The sequence below is a fragment of the Zingiber officinale genome, chromosome 2B, assembly GCF_018446385.1.
Source record: "Zingiber officinale cultivar Zhangliang chromosome 2B, Zo_v1.1, whole genome shotgun sequence".
In the NCBI taxonomy this organism is placed as follows: Eukaryota; Viridiplantae; Streptophyta; class Magnoliopsida; order Zingiberales; family Zingiberaceae; genus Zingiber; species Zingiber officinale.
Genome location: NC_055989.1, coordinates 109,811,070 through 109,825,445, shown reverse-complemented (window position 1 = coordinate 109,825,445; position 14,376 = coordinate 109,811,070). Strand labels below are relative to the sequence as shown.

The 14,376-nt window shown below is 36.8% G+C and overlaps 1 protein-coding gene and 1 pseudogene across 2 annotated transcripts; one reads left to right on the top strand and one right to left on the bottom strand.

Annotated features, from left to right (window-relative positions):
* Nucleotides 1–1,248: 1,248 nt before the first annotated feature.
* Nucleotides 1,249–1,396, bottom strand: LOC122049773 (annotated as a pseudogene).
* A 1,272-nt stretch (nt 1,397–2,668) lies between these two features.
* On the top strand, nt 2,669–7,459 carry LOC122046760 (eukaryotic translation initiation factor 3 subunit J-like). Of its 2 annotated transcripts, none has more exons than XM_042607616.1 (7): nt 2,669–2,912; nt 2,989–3,073; nt 5,924–6,051; nt 6,378–6,529; nt 6,658–6,805; nt 6,881–7,040; nt 7,127–7,459. In XM_042607616.1, exons 2-7 carry the CDS (start codon nt 3,061–3,063, stop codon nt 7,219–7,221), a joined length of 696 nt encoding a protein of 231 aa, XP_042463550.1. In that variant the 5' UTR covers nt 2,669–2,912; nt 2,989–3,060; the 3' UTR covers nt 7,222–7,459. The 2 variants fall into 2 exon arrangements, with proteins under 2 accessions (XP_042463550.1, XP_042463551.1); XM_042607617.1 differs by having other exon boundaries at nt 2,669–2,916.
* The last annotated feature ends 6,917 nt before the right edge of the window (nt 7,460–14,376 follow it).

Below are 14,376 nucleotides of genomic sequence, written 5' to 3'. Positions count from 1 at the left end.
TCACCAGGACTTTCACCTAGCTTCACTCACTAGGGTTTATCCGTCTGCCTGGCTTCACTCACCAGGACTTTCCACATCCGGTCCAGAGAACGAGCTACCGAGCCCTCTCTGACCACAGTTCGGAGAACGAGCTACAGAGCCCTCTCCGACTTCCATCCGGTCCAGAGAACGAGCTTCCGAGCCCTCTCTGACCACAGTCCGGAGAACGAGCTACCGAGCCCTCTCTGACTTCCCATGTGCCAAGCTTCCATACTTGGAGTTCTCCATGCCAAGTCTCCATACTTGGACTTTTCCCGTGCCAAGCTCCCTGCTTGGACTTTTCACTAGAGCCGTCAATTTGGGTTGGGCCTGTCGGGTTGGCTCATCCCAACAAACAATTTAAGCGGGTTGGGTTGGAATTTTATCAACCCAAGTCCGCCGTGGGCCGACCCGCCTAGGCCCGCGACCCGCGCGGGTCGGCCCGCTCGGGCTTGGGTTGGCCCGCGGGTTGAAAAACACATGTAAACTAAGTTTTAAGTCAATTTATTATCTTTCTTTGTTATAATTTTCAAATAAAAATAGTACTTTTCATCCAACATAAGTACTCGTTTGTATTCATTTATATTTAAAATACATGTTTATGTATACATTTAATTGTAGAAAACTTTTTCGAAGTAAAAGGTTGAAGATATAAAATATTTTTTATTTTTTTTAAAAATTTTTGATGGGCCCGCGGGTTGGCCCGCCAAACCCGCAACCCGCCTTAGAATGGGTTGGGTTGGAAATTTCCCAACCCGCCAAGTTGGCGGGTTGGCCCGCCCCGCCCCGCTAAATGGTTAGCCCGCCATGGGCCGACCCGCCCCGTCACGGGTTGGCCCGTCTGACAGCTCTACTTTTCACCATGCCAAACTCCCTGCTTGGACTTTTCCCATGCCAAGCTCTCTGCTTGGACTTTTCCCGTGCCAAGCTCCCTGCTTGGACTTTTCCGAGTCAGGTCAACTCACCTCGGGTCAACCAGGTCAGCCTTGACCACGGGTTGCACCCACAATCTCCCAAGCTTGTATCCTTGTAAAACATCAAGGTACAAACATTGTCAAACATCAAAACACAACTCGAGTCAAGTCAACTCGAGTTTGGTCAACCAGGTCAACCTTGACCTAAGGTTGCACCAACATATACATCTCTAGGAGTACTTACAAAAAATTGAGGTGGGACAACTGTTCCACCAACTATACTTAATCTTAGCCAAAAGGCTGCCTATAAATTGGGTAAGGGTGCGCTAGACTCATGTAATAGTGCAATGCTAGGGTGATATTCGAGAATTTCAACAACAAGCTACTTATTGTAATGGACTCTTCCTTATAAAAAATTAATTTAATATCATACTTGATCTTAGCCAAAAAGTCGAGAAAAATATACTTTCTAATATCGCTGACCCAAGGTATTTATAGAAGCTTTTCTACTCACAGTGTTGTTAATTCTAAGATGTGGAACTAAAGAAAATTCTAGATTTCTAATTGATTAATAAGAAAAATATGCTACAACTAAATTTCGAACTCTAGATCTCTGATTGATTAATGAGAAAAATTCTTAATAATATACCGTTGTTGATGGATTTATGAAAATTACTAATAAATTTTAAAATTATTTTTACATGAAAAGAAAAAAAAAGATAATAATATAATTTTATTTTAAACTTTACCAAAATTAAATAATAAAGAGAACATATTCTTAATAAAATATTAAAATAATACAATATAAACTAACAAACTTATATTGAAACTTTTAATATAGACCTAAAGTTCGCCGTCCACGACTTTATTTTTATTCATCTTTCCAACCATTACAACTGTAATAAGAAATTAAAATTATTTTTTAACTCAATCAAAATTAGTACACATTAAATATTATTATATTAAAATATCTTCTATTATCTTATTAAATTAAATAAATAACCTTGAATATACATTCAATTTATTAACGTTTATAAACATAAATTTATAAAAATTAATCGTAAATAATTTTCTTGTTAAATTTATAAATAAATAAAAATCTCACATTTGAATTTGATCCATCAAACAAATTCAGAAAAATACTATAACTTCTCACATCATACCAAAAATTTAGGTGCGTCTCGTTAGGAAATAAGTTTAAATATTATAAAATTAGACTCCGTTTGATTTATTACAACCTTACACAGAGTATCCACATTAATTATCTTATTCAAAAATTTTATTCTAAATTTTGGATAAGTTGAATAGTGATTTTCTATCTAAAAGTAAAATAATATATTTTTTTAATTTCTCTTCTTCCACTCAATCTCTCTCATTCAACTCATTTCATAAATATAATAATAAAAAATAAAAAAATAATAATAAAAAATTAAGGATCATTTATTTAAATTTATTATAGTGTATAGTAAAAAGTGATTATTTAAATTTAATAAAATAAATTATTTATTTTAAATTTTAAATATAATAATAAAAAAATTGATGTGAATATTCTAATACATTTTCGTATTCGTATTCGCATGAGCATCAGCATGAGCATTAGTGTAATTTATAAAAAAAATATATCAGATTATAAAATTGTCAATAAAGAAGTTTGCATGCAAAACACGCGAGAGGCAGCTGTAGCTGATCCAGCCTTGACCCGAGTCGCACCGCATAAAACGGCTCCGACGGTGAGATGTTAACCCCCGTCCGTTTCGCTACCCTTCTCTTCCCCGCATCTCTCTCCCTTCTTCCTTCCTCTGCTTCTCAATTCCCCTACGCCGCCGTCGTCGCCGCCTTCGCGATCTCGTCCCTTTTTTTTGCCCTTTACTGCTTAACTCGACTTGTCGATTGCTGGGGCGCCGGCTTGCCCCTTTTAGGACCGATCTCGCCTTTCCCACGGCTGTTTGTTTGGGAGAATCTTTCGCCGTTTTACTTATTGTAGGTATAATCGTGTATTTTTTTTATTTTTTATTACATGCCTCGCTCGTTACATGATTTTTTCTTCTTCTGATAGTGTTCTTACGTTTCACGGAGCCGAAAATTTGGAAGCTGTAGCGACGGGCTGTGGGATTGAAAGGGAGGACTCATGGCCGATTGGGGTTAGTCGTCTTCCAATTGTCGAATAGATATGAACCAATTCCAATCAATTGATTTAAGTTATGGTTGGTCGAGAAAAGGATTAGTCCTTTCCTTACCCAATGAATTTTGAACGATGTCTGCAGAAGCTATCCTTGGTTATTCTTTTGATATCTGGGGCTGCCTAATAACTAATTAGATGCGAATTAACTATATATTTTATCTCTTTTCCCTAACATTTATCATCTCAATTGTTTTTTTTTTTCGTTTTCTATTTTTCCTTCTTAATTTGTTCTTAAATTAATTGATTTAAGGTTCAAGAAATTATACCTTTTGTGTTGCAAAAAGTAGTAAATATTGCAACTCATTGGACTCATCAGTTTACGCTTTAGCTACTGGCTTTAGACAACGTGGACTATTTGTTACATGATCAGTTAATAAATTACGTTTAAGTTTGTTTCTTAGAGACTGGCTGGTACACAGAGCATCAAGTATAGGATCAGTCGCAAGCAACAAAACTTCCCTAAGCAAATGTGTTGAATCAAATCTGGAATGCATTGAGCTGGTGGACAAACAATTGGCTTTTATTTTGTTTAAAAGAATATTAGATGTTCTTAAAATATTTTTCTACGATCTTCAACACAATGACACTAAGCAAAATTGTGTTGTTATATATAACATGTTTCAAATTATATGGTTCGTGTATTCTTTTACATTGAATTATAGATTGCATATTGTAGGTTATATTTGCGATAAGCATTTATATCAATACTAATTATTTCTAATTCCTCTAATATGATTTGCATATGTCTACATATACTTGCCATGCCGTCGGCTGACCACATATTGCATGTATGCATCTAATATGTAACTTTTCAAGCATATCTTTCCAAAAAAAAAAAAAAAAAAATTATGTTGAAGCATATATCTACAAAACTGTCTTAAATTGTAGTAAATTTATGAGTTTAATGGATTTAGAATGCACACTTTCAAATCCAGAAATAGTGCTAACCACTTTTGAAGATGGCAAGTTGAGTCACACATGTAATGAAATGATGCAAAAAAGGCATTGGTGGAGTAATAAGTGAAACTATATGATGCATATGACCTCAGTAATGACGATCAGTTTGATTTCTGATTTCTTTATCCTTAAAGTAACTCAAAACCGAATGATTATTTTCTTTTTAAAAAAATCTTCTCTAAATATCACCTTGTATGTACGTTGTAGTAATAAGTTATCCATCTACATCATCATTGGTAAATTTTAGTGAGTTGGGGATTATTTATTCTTGATGTATAATTATCGTTGTTCATTGATTCTTGTGAGCCATCAGCTAATTGGTTAAGTTAGGATATCAGTTCAGTTGCCTCTTTCCTCAACATTAAATTGCCAATCCAAAGGAGTACCCAGATCACTCTTCCCTTTAAGTTTTGACTCTCATCCTTTTTGTAAGTTTTAATACAGGATTGCTATCTTATACATTAAAGTCAAGTTATGGATACTTGCACTATGTTCTGCAATTTTATTAAAGAAAGACTAGTAAAAACATAAATAAATCAGCTCCAAATTCTGCTTGGGATAAAAACTCAAATTTGATAAAGACTTGATATATTTTTCATGTTTCTTGCCATCTTGCTTGCACTTTTTATTATGCAAGTGTAAGTTACCTTATTAGTTCAGAACATATTACAATTAAGTCTAGTAATAGAACCACCCATGTTCATATTTCCTTCAGATCATCCACCCTCTAGTTCTTAGTATCAACTATCAAGCTAGTGCCCACTGGTTATAGATGGGTAATGTTTAGTTTCGTATATTTTGGTCAGCAAAGGGCGCATTAAAGTTCTTGTGAGGCTTGCAGGATTATAATTTACTTAAAAACCTAACCCATTAGTAGGAGAGTATACAGGTACCATGTTCATAGCTACCTCATCCCTATCCAATAGAGGACCCTTTCTGGCTCCCCTTTCAAATAACTATCATACACATGCAATAGTCATAGTCATTGAATATATTCTCTACTTATTGTATAGATTTGAAAACGCATTGTTCATGTTGGATTTTCTTCATTCCACTAAATATTTGATTTTTTTTAGACAAGAAGTGATATTTTTTACATTGAACAGTTCTTATTTTGAACTATAAAAGGAGTGAGGATCCTATGTAATGGAGTTTCTTGAGTTTAATAATATTTTCATCTTCATGAGTAGTGAGATTGAGATTTTTAACAATACAATTATTTGGTGCTACGCCAATTGATATCAAATCCAAACTCCTAGTTGGGTCATTGGTGTAAATATCTTTTGAGTTTCTATTGCCTTATATCATCTCCTTCCTTCACCACCCACACATGTGACTGCTATTGCCTATCACTCGCCCCATCAATCAAGGTAACAACGATCAAAGAGCACACTAACTACTTGTCGGGAGTTGAGTTCACCTTGGTCAAATTCACCTTGGTTAAAGAGAATGAAGTAGCATATGGTTTTGTTTTATTTGTTGTTTTGAATAAAAGGTTCTTTATATTTATTTGGAATTTTTGGGACAACCAAGTCGTATGCTTACAGAGAATAACTCTTATTTCGAATCTATAGAGGGGGTTAAATCCCATGTATTAGGGTATTTCAAGCTTAATAATATTTTCCTCTGTGAGTTTGAGTTTTTTTTGTGGTACGATTAGTTCACACTGCATCCGATTTCTTGCTAAATTTGTATGCAATTAAATATAATGAGCAGAAGTCATGTATTGTTTTCAAATTATATCTTGTAGTTACAGTGCTACACATACTAAAATCTTCCTTTTTCCAAGTCTGCCATTAGTCGTGTCTGCTAATATGCTCTTGGATACTTCGTTTTCATTTGCTTCTCTCAGATGAAGAAGATTTTGAACCAGCAGTTCCAGGTTTAGCCACTAATCAGCCAAAGACCCAGTGGGACGATGAGGATGTGGAAGATGCACATGTTAAAGAATCCTGGGAGGATGAAGAAGATAGTGTAGAGGTAAGAGGAATTTTTTTTATTGAATGGACTAATCATGGGTTTCATTCTCAGGAAATGAAATTGTGTTTAACTCCAAGCATTTTGGATACACTGAAAAGGAAACAGTCACCATCGGTTCTCGATCTAGGAATTGATTTTTATCTTATGGACTTGATATTAACGATTAAATTTATGCTATTCAAGAGGCATGCCCACATGATGCTTAATGCAGCTACTACTGGCAGTTTTATGAAGTTAATATTTGAAAGCATACAAATGACACGTATGAATTGTTTTTTTTTGGGGTGGGGCGATGTTTTTGAAAATGATATTTTGGATTTATGCAGGCACCAAAGCCAGAACAAGAGGCAAAAACTACTGCTTCAAAGGCAGGCCCCAAAAGTGCAGGGAAGAAAGACAAATTGCCTGAAGCTAAGACATCTAATGTAGCTGATGATGTTCTAGCAGATCCTGTTGCTGAGAAACTTCGCCAACAAAGGTTATGTTTATGATTCTTTGCTACTAAGATAGTTTAGTGGATTGGGTTCGTGTGAAAATTTCCTTGCTAGCAGTCATCACGTAATCTTTTCTGTGTAACCCGCACTAACATGCAACTAATTGTAGCAGACTTGTTGAAGAATCTGATTACAAGTCAACTGCAGAGTTGTTTGCCAGGAAAGGTGATCAGAAGACCCTAGACAACTTTATTCCTAAGTCGGAGAATGATTTTCTAGAATACGCCGAGCTGCTTTCTTATAAAATTTGCCCTCATGAGGTAAAACTTATAGTTCTTCATTGGATCTCCTATAGTTGTATGGTACCAACTATCTTTACTCCCCATTCCCTTCAGAAAAGTTTTCATTACATTGGCCTTCTTAAAGCAATCTTGAGGCTTTCTATGACTTCACTAAAAGCAGCAGACGCGAAAGAAGTAGCGGCCTCAGCTTCTGCAATTGCAAACGAGAAGCTCAAGGCAGAAAAGGAAGCCAATGCAGGAAAGAAAAAGCAAGGTGAGTGTATATCATGCACTTAAAATGTGTTTTCTTCAGTACTTTTGGACGAGGGAAATGATGGACAGGTTGTTATGATCCAACAGGTGCAAAGAAAAAACAGCTTCACGTAGACAAGGCTGATGATGACTACAGTGCTACTGATGGTTATGATGGTGTGGATGATTATGATTTCATGTGAGAAGTCTAGTGCGTTCCGTGTACTATTCGATGTGTTTACTCGAGTCGGAGTGGGAAAAAACAAGCGCATCTCCATTTAAATGGGCCTAGGCTTTTCGAGTTGCGCCTAAGTTGCATTAGTATTTGTTGCCTGATAAAGCTATAAAAAGTTCCATGATTGAGATTATTTTGACCTTGGGTCGAACTATTCACATGTTACGTTGCTATTCAATGGAGAAGAAAAAGAGTTTAATTGTTCATTTTGTGAAGATGTATGCTTTCTTCTGAGAGACACGCCTTCATGTTTAAGATTTCTTTTAGTAATATGAGTTTAATTGTGTGGACATGCCAAAATGTTCCGACAGAGATATCTTTACATTGTTTTTTGTAAGAGATGCCCATGTCGAACTCTGAGCAAGTGAGATATAATATTTGCTGCTATTTAGAATTTTGATCCTAAAACGATTGAAAGTGAAATGGAAAGAAAAAAGGTAAAAATTAAAATGTCACAAATTATGACGTACCAGCAGATATTTTATATTCAAAATATTCTTATTTTCAGTATTGTTGTAACTCGATAGCCATTATCACAAAAAAATTAACTACTTTATTTTAATTAAAATTATTATGTATAAAATTATTTAAATTTTACCAAAATCACTTTTAAGTCAGCTAAAATCATTTAAACAATTTTAAAATAGCTGTTGCAGTTATTTAGATGGTTGTTATATTGTTATAACTAAATCTTAAGCTTTAAATCTTAAAATTTTAAATAAAAAAAATTCTAAATCTTGATTACTATTATATCAAAATACTTTTTACCAGGGTCAAAATTATTAAAATCACTTTAAAATTATCAAAATTACTTTAAAATAGTTATACCAGTTATTTAGGTAGTTGCTACACAGTTGTATATATAGCATGTTCTAAGGGCATTCATACCGTAAACCTCTTGAGGAGGTTTATATTCCGCCACATCATTACCATATCAAAAATTAAAAATCACACTCATTTTAAAAACCTCTCTCCACTATCATAAACCTCTCCGATGACTTTTTATAACCCCACTATCAATGTATTTACTTTTATTTTTATTTTTATTTTTCACATATCTGTATTTATAATCTCATTTACTCTATATATAATAATAATTAATATATTAATTTAATTTATAATTTTATTAGTATTTTAATTTTTTTTACATTTATTTATGTAAAAATAATAATTTGATAAAAAAAAATTATTGATCACGTAATAAAGAGAAATGGTGCAAGATTAAGGGGATGTTTGGTTGATGAGTTTGGGAATGAGGGAATGGAATGATAGTAAAAGATAGTGTTTGGATTGTGGGTTTGGGAATAACATTTTGGGAATGATTACTAGATTTATGGGAATTAACCAAACCCATATAACTTGATGGGTTTTATTTCCATTCCTATTCCCATTCCACCCTACTATCAAACTCATACCCATAGTCATTCCCATCATTTAACCAAACACCCCTTAAGAGTTTTATGATGTATTACAAAATATTGTATAAAATAAAACATTAGATAATTAAGTGCTTCAAAATTAATAAATTACTCTTTATTCATCGCAGCCATAGTGTGTCCATATGTGCTCAACTAAGTCGGCTCGAAACTGATGATGCACTTGATTATCACGTAGCTCGCAATTTTTCCTTATGTACTCTCGGAATTCTTCTGTCGAACCTTGATTTATCTGTGCAAGAGGATCATTACCATATTCATCTGACCAATTTCTTACTGCATCCCCCTCGTCCTCAACTATCATGTTATGGAAAATTATACACGTAAGCATGATATCCTTCAAGTTACTCTTGTACCAAAATCGACAAGGACCTCTGACTATTGCCCAACGAGATTGGAGCACCCCAAATGCCCGCTCGACATCTTTTCTTGCAGCCTCTTGTCTTTCCTTGAACTTCTTTCTCTTGGGATCCTAGGGGCAGGGAAAGCTCTTAACGAAAGTAGCCCATTGCGGATAGATCCCGTCTGTTAGATAATATCCTTTCGTATATTGTGTGTCATTTATTGTAAAATTAACCTCTGGTGCATTTTCTTGTAATATATTGTTGAATAAAGGTGATTCGTTAAGCACGTTGATATCATTTCGCGATCCTGCGACTCCAAAAAAAGCATACCATATCCACAAGTCTGCCGATGCAACTGCTTCAAGAACAATTGTTAGGACTCCATGATCGCCTTGAGTAAACTAACCTTTCCAAGCAACCAGACAATTTTTCCATTCCCAATGCATACAATCAAGGCTACCTAACATACTAGGGAAACCGTGTCTCTGTTCATACATTTCGAGCAAACGTTGAATGTCAGTAGCATTGGGTCTTCTCAAGTATCGTGCCCCAAATACATCAATTACACATCGGCAGAAGTTGAACAAGCATTCGATGGAAGTTTTTTCAGCAACTCGTAGGTACTCATCATAATGGCCGGTAGGGGCTCCATACGCCAATTGACGGATAGCAGCTGTACATTTTTGAAGTGGTGATAAACCTTTTTTGCCAGTTGCATCGACCCTCAACTGGAAATATTCAGAATGATTTTGCAAAGCTTCGACTATGCGAAGGAAACTCTCTTCGCATGCGGAATCGCCGCCGGAATACTTCACTATGAAATATCGGTGCATCAGTGAAGTAATCATCAACAAGACGAGCATATCCGGCTTCACGATCTCGATCCAAATACCTTCTTTTATGTCTTCCGTTGAAAGTACTTTGAGCTAACTCGAGTAGCATTTGTTGTTGTTCAAGTATCAACAGCATCATTTTCTGATCCGTACCATCCATCAACTCTTCTTCAAAGAGTTCATTGATCTTATTGCTGTTGAAGTGATTTGGATCTTCAGACATATTGTAACAGAGAATGAAAAAAAATGAAGGCCATAAAATTATTAGAGAGAAATGAGTACAATTGATAATAAAAATGAGGGGTTGAAGCTTGTATTTAAAGGGGAAAAAATATAACGGCTATATAAAATACTAATTATTATTTTACTAGTCGTTTGAAAACAACGGCTATATAATTAATTCCATGGCCATGCAATAACAGATAATTTAAAAGTCAATTTAATGAAAACTAAATTACATAATTTGATAAAATAACATTACATAAGATAATGCAATTAAAAAATAACATACAAAATAAAAATATAAGTCTACTCCAGACCCCATTTATTTTTAATCATTTGACAAGCATAACTATGTATACGAAGCTGCTCCTCCGTCATTCTTATGATATCTTTCATAAGAATTTCATACTCATGTTGGAAGACTTCCGATTTCTTATTTTCATTAGCAGTATCCAAAGTCTCTAACTTTCGTTGATTGTACTTTGTAAATTTTTCCAATGTTTTCTCCATCTTTTCTTTAAGATCTTCGAATATTGTAGATTTGGTTTTACCCTTCCTCTTAGATTCCTTTTGGCCATTTGGACGAGTGCGGGCTTCGTAGTCTTCCACATCAATACTCGTATTTGGATTAGAAGATGATGTGTATGCTCCTGATTCAGATGTCCTTACCTTTTTTCCATAACGATTGTCACTTGATTGTGGAGCATACTTTTCGCATTCTCTAAAAATTCTCCACACATGTTCGTACTTGAAAGACTTGTTCTTTTTATTACTCATCCACTCTTTGTGTGCCTTTGTTAGTATGTCATCGTCACTCCAACCGCTTGCACGGTTACTATGCCACTTATTATAGATTCCACTAAACTCACTCACCAACCTTTGGAAGTTAAAGAAATGTGATTTTACCTGCTTCAATTGTCTCTCCACAGTACTAGCAGGCCGATGTCCATTGTACTCCTCTGTGATACGTTTCCAGAAAGCTTCCTCCTTCTGTGCATTGCCAATCACTGGATCGGTGCTTACAGAGATCCATGACCTTGCAAGCACCTTGTCCTCTTCTAGTGACCAAGCTATCTTCTTCTTCTTCGCATCATCGTCATAGCCTGTCTATGTATCCTTATCGATGGTAATGTTTTCTAGCCCAAAAGGCGATGAATGTGGCAGAAACAAAGACTCTGGTACAGAAGACGTTGCAGGATCCTTGTCGCTGTTGACCTTTCTTGATTCGTCTAAAGGGAATGTGGCTCCATTTGGACGATGAAATCCATAAGGAGAGGGCGGCATGAAAAATTGATTGCCCATCATCGAAATATATTCATGAGGATACATATAAAATTGAGCTCGAGGGATATTTTGAGGACGTTGTGGTACGTATGGAGTATTTGAGAAATTTTTAACGTATTGCGTAAGACGAACAGTGGAATTTTGAGAAGACGATCTTCCTTCAATATTTGAAGAATTCAAATAATTCATAAAAGAGTTATTGTAATTTTCATCCATTTTAGATAAAAATTACGATGATAGGATCAAAATAAAAGAAGAGGAGAAGAGGTGGATTACTACTGTTGATGGAAAAAAAATGAAACATTGCAAGCTAATTTATGGGTAAAAAAATAGCCGTTATTTCGAAAATAGACGTTGTAAAAAATTAATTAAAAAAAATAATTAGAGGATAAGATTGACATGTAATTTTTTTATTTTTTTATAAGGTATAAACCGGTCCCAAGATTTTGGGACCGGTTTATAAAAAAAATATAAACCCCACTCATGTAGTGGGGATTGTTGGTGCAACCTTAGGTCAAGGTTGACCTGGTTGACCCGACTCGAAGTGACTTGACTCGAGTTGTATTTTGATGTTTGACTTGGAAAGATTGTCGGTGCAACCTTAGGTCTAGGTTAACCTAGTTGAGTTGCATGTTGATGTTTGACACTCGTGAGAGAGTTCTATTCTTGATGTTTGACAAGAATAAGTGTTTGGGAGATTGTAGGTGCAACCTTAGGTCAAGGTTGACCTGGTTGACCTGATTCGGGAAAAGTCCAAGCAGGGAGCTTGGCACGCGAGAAGTCCAAGTATGGAGACTTGGCACGGGAAAAGTCCAAGTATGGAGACTTGGCACTAGAAAAGTCCAAGTATGGAGACTTGGCACGGAGAAGTCCAAGCAGGGAGCTTGGCACGAGGGAAAAACCTAACTGGGATGTTAGGCAGGTGGAAAAGTCCTGGTGAGTGAAGCCAGGCAGTGGGAAAGTCCTAACTGGGATGTTAGGCAGTTGGAAAGTCCTGGTGAGTGAAGCCAGGCAGTGAGAAAGTCCTAACTGGGATGTTAGGCAGTGTGGAAATCCTGGTGAGTGAAGCCAGGTGGAAAGTCCTGGTGAGTGAAGCCAGGCAAGGGAAAATCCAGATAGATCAAGGGTGATCGAACATCTGGTGTTGAGAAGTCCAAGTGAGTGAAGCTTGGCATATGGAGTCGGAGAGGGCTCGGTAGCTCGTTCTCCGAACTAGGTTAGAGAGGGCACTCTAAACCTAGGAGTTGGATCGGTCTGCAGACCGATCCTCAGGGTTTCTGATCGGTCCGGTGACCGATCAGATTCCGAACATCTTTGTGGAGTCTGATCGGTCCTCGAACCGATCGAGCGTCGTGAAAGAAGAGCTCTGATCGGTCCGTGGACCGATCGGTGTATGCCTGATCGGTCTCCACGACCGATCAGGACGATCACTACCGATCAGGAGCTGCGATCGGTCCGGGACCGATCAGGCCTGATCGGTCCCCACGACCGATCAGATCAGCCCCAGAAGCCTGATCGGTCCAGGTTCTAGCCGTTGCGTTGCAACGGCTAGTTTCTTCGCTGTCTTCTTCGCAGGTATAAAGGGGTCGAGGGCTGCTGCTGCACGGCTCTCCTTCTTCTTCCTCACTACTGCGATTAGAGCTTTGCTGAGCTCTCATTGTGCTGAAGCTCTGCGTGAGTTTCCTGCTGGTTTTCTAGCTAAGTTTGGATCCTAGAAGCTGCTGTTTCATCTGGGTTCCAATCGACAACAAGAGGCAAGCAAGTGTTTTTACATTCCTGTTGTTCTTGTGTTCTTGTTCTTCTTGTACTCCTTATTGCTGTTGCAAAGATTGTGGTGAGGTTTCTCCACCCCGAAGGAGTTTATATTAGCCGGTTCTCCGGGGACTCATCCACCGACGGATTGATAGGGCTCGTCCACCTTACGGACACGCCGAGGAGTAGGAGTATCATCTCCGAACCTCGTTACATCCTTGCGTTAAGGTTTGATTTCTTCTCCTGTTTTCTTTCTGCATTTAGTTTCCGTTGCGCTAACCCTAGTTTGTAGAAAGAAACGCGAGCAATTGGGGTCGGCTATTCACACCCCCCTCTCTAGCCGTACGAAGGATCCTATCAGGGATGAGGTTTATAATGAAAGGTTTATAATATAAATCCTATGCTCTAAAACCTCCATTACAAATGCCCTAAAGCATGAAACTAAATCATACATCTATTGATGACAGCGGGCAAATCGTGTTCTTCATGCTTTACTGATGAAAAAGCAATCACAGATGAACCGAAGAGCCCTTCAAGCTTTCACAAATCAAATCTTGATTTTGAATCACACTGTGTTCTTGCTCATCCGATCCTCTTATAACTTGGATGTTAAATGCGTTATTTGTGTGCAATAAAAGGCTCTAATACGTTACTGCTGCAATAGTAATTTCATGGAGGCGAGCTTGGCGAGAAGCATTTCAAGTACAAGGTAACGCCAACATCTCCCACTCGTCCAACTTAAATCATAAAGGTCATTTAGTTACAAAGATCATGGAAGAACATTCAATTCATACTTCACGGAAAATGGTTCGTGTGACAAGTACACTGAGCAATTACTGCTAAAAAGTTGTTACAATTGACTTAGCTGCTCTATAGAACGAATCTAAGACATCAAGAACTTGCCTTTACCCCAGATTAATTATTTACATCAATATGAACATCTTCAATCCTTGATAATGACTATTATGTTGAGAACACGCTCCACATCTCCAATCAATACAATTATTCACAATCACATTTTAAGTACTCAATAAAAAATATAACTAGTCGACCAATAAATAAATGTCAAAGATGTAAATCAGTATTGATATGAGTTATGATAGGTCGGCCTGTCGGGTGACGTAGAAGTCATGGTCGAGAAAGAAAGGAGAGGCTCGTAGTTGGGTGAATATACGATTAATAAGATAATGGCCGACCAAATAGAAGGTTTTCCACAGACGCTCGGTCAAGTTAAGCCCGACCGAGCGTAAAG

Coding starts and splice junctions, on each gene's coding strand:
- LOC122046760 (XM_042607616.1), top strand. Junction 6,052..6,377: donor ATGAAGAAGATAGTGTAGAG/GTAAGAGGAATT, acceptor GGATTTATGCAG/GCACCAAAGCCAGAACAAGA. Junction 6,806..6,880: donor ATAAAATTTGCCCTCATGAG/GTAAAACTTATA, acceptor CATTCCCTTCAG/AAAAGTTTTCATTACATTGG.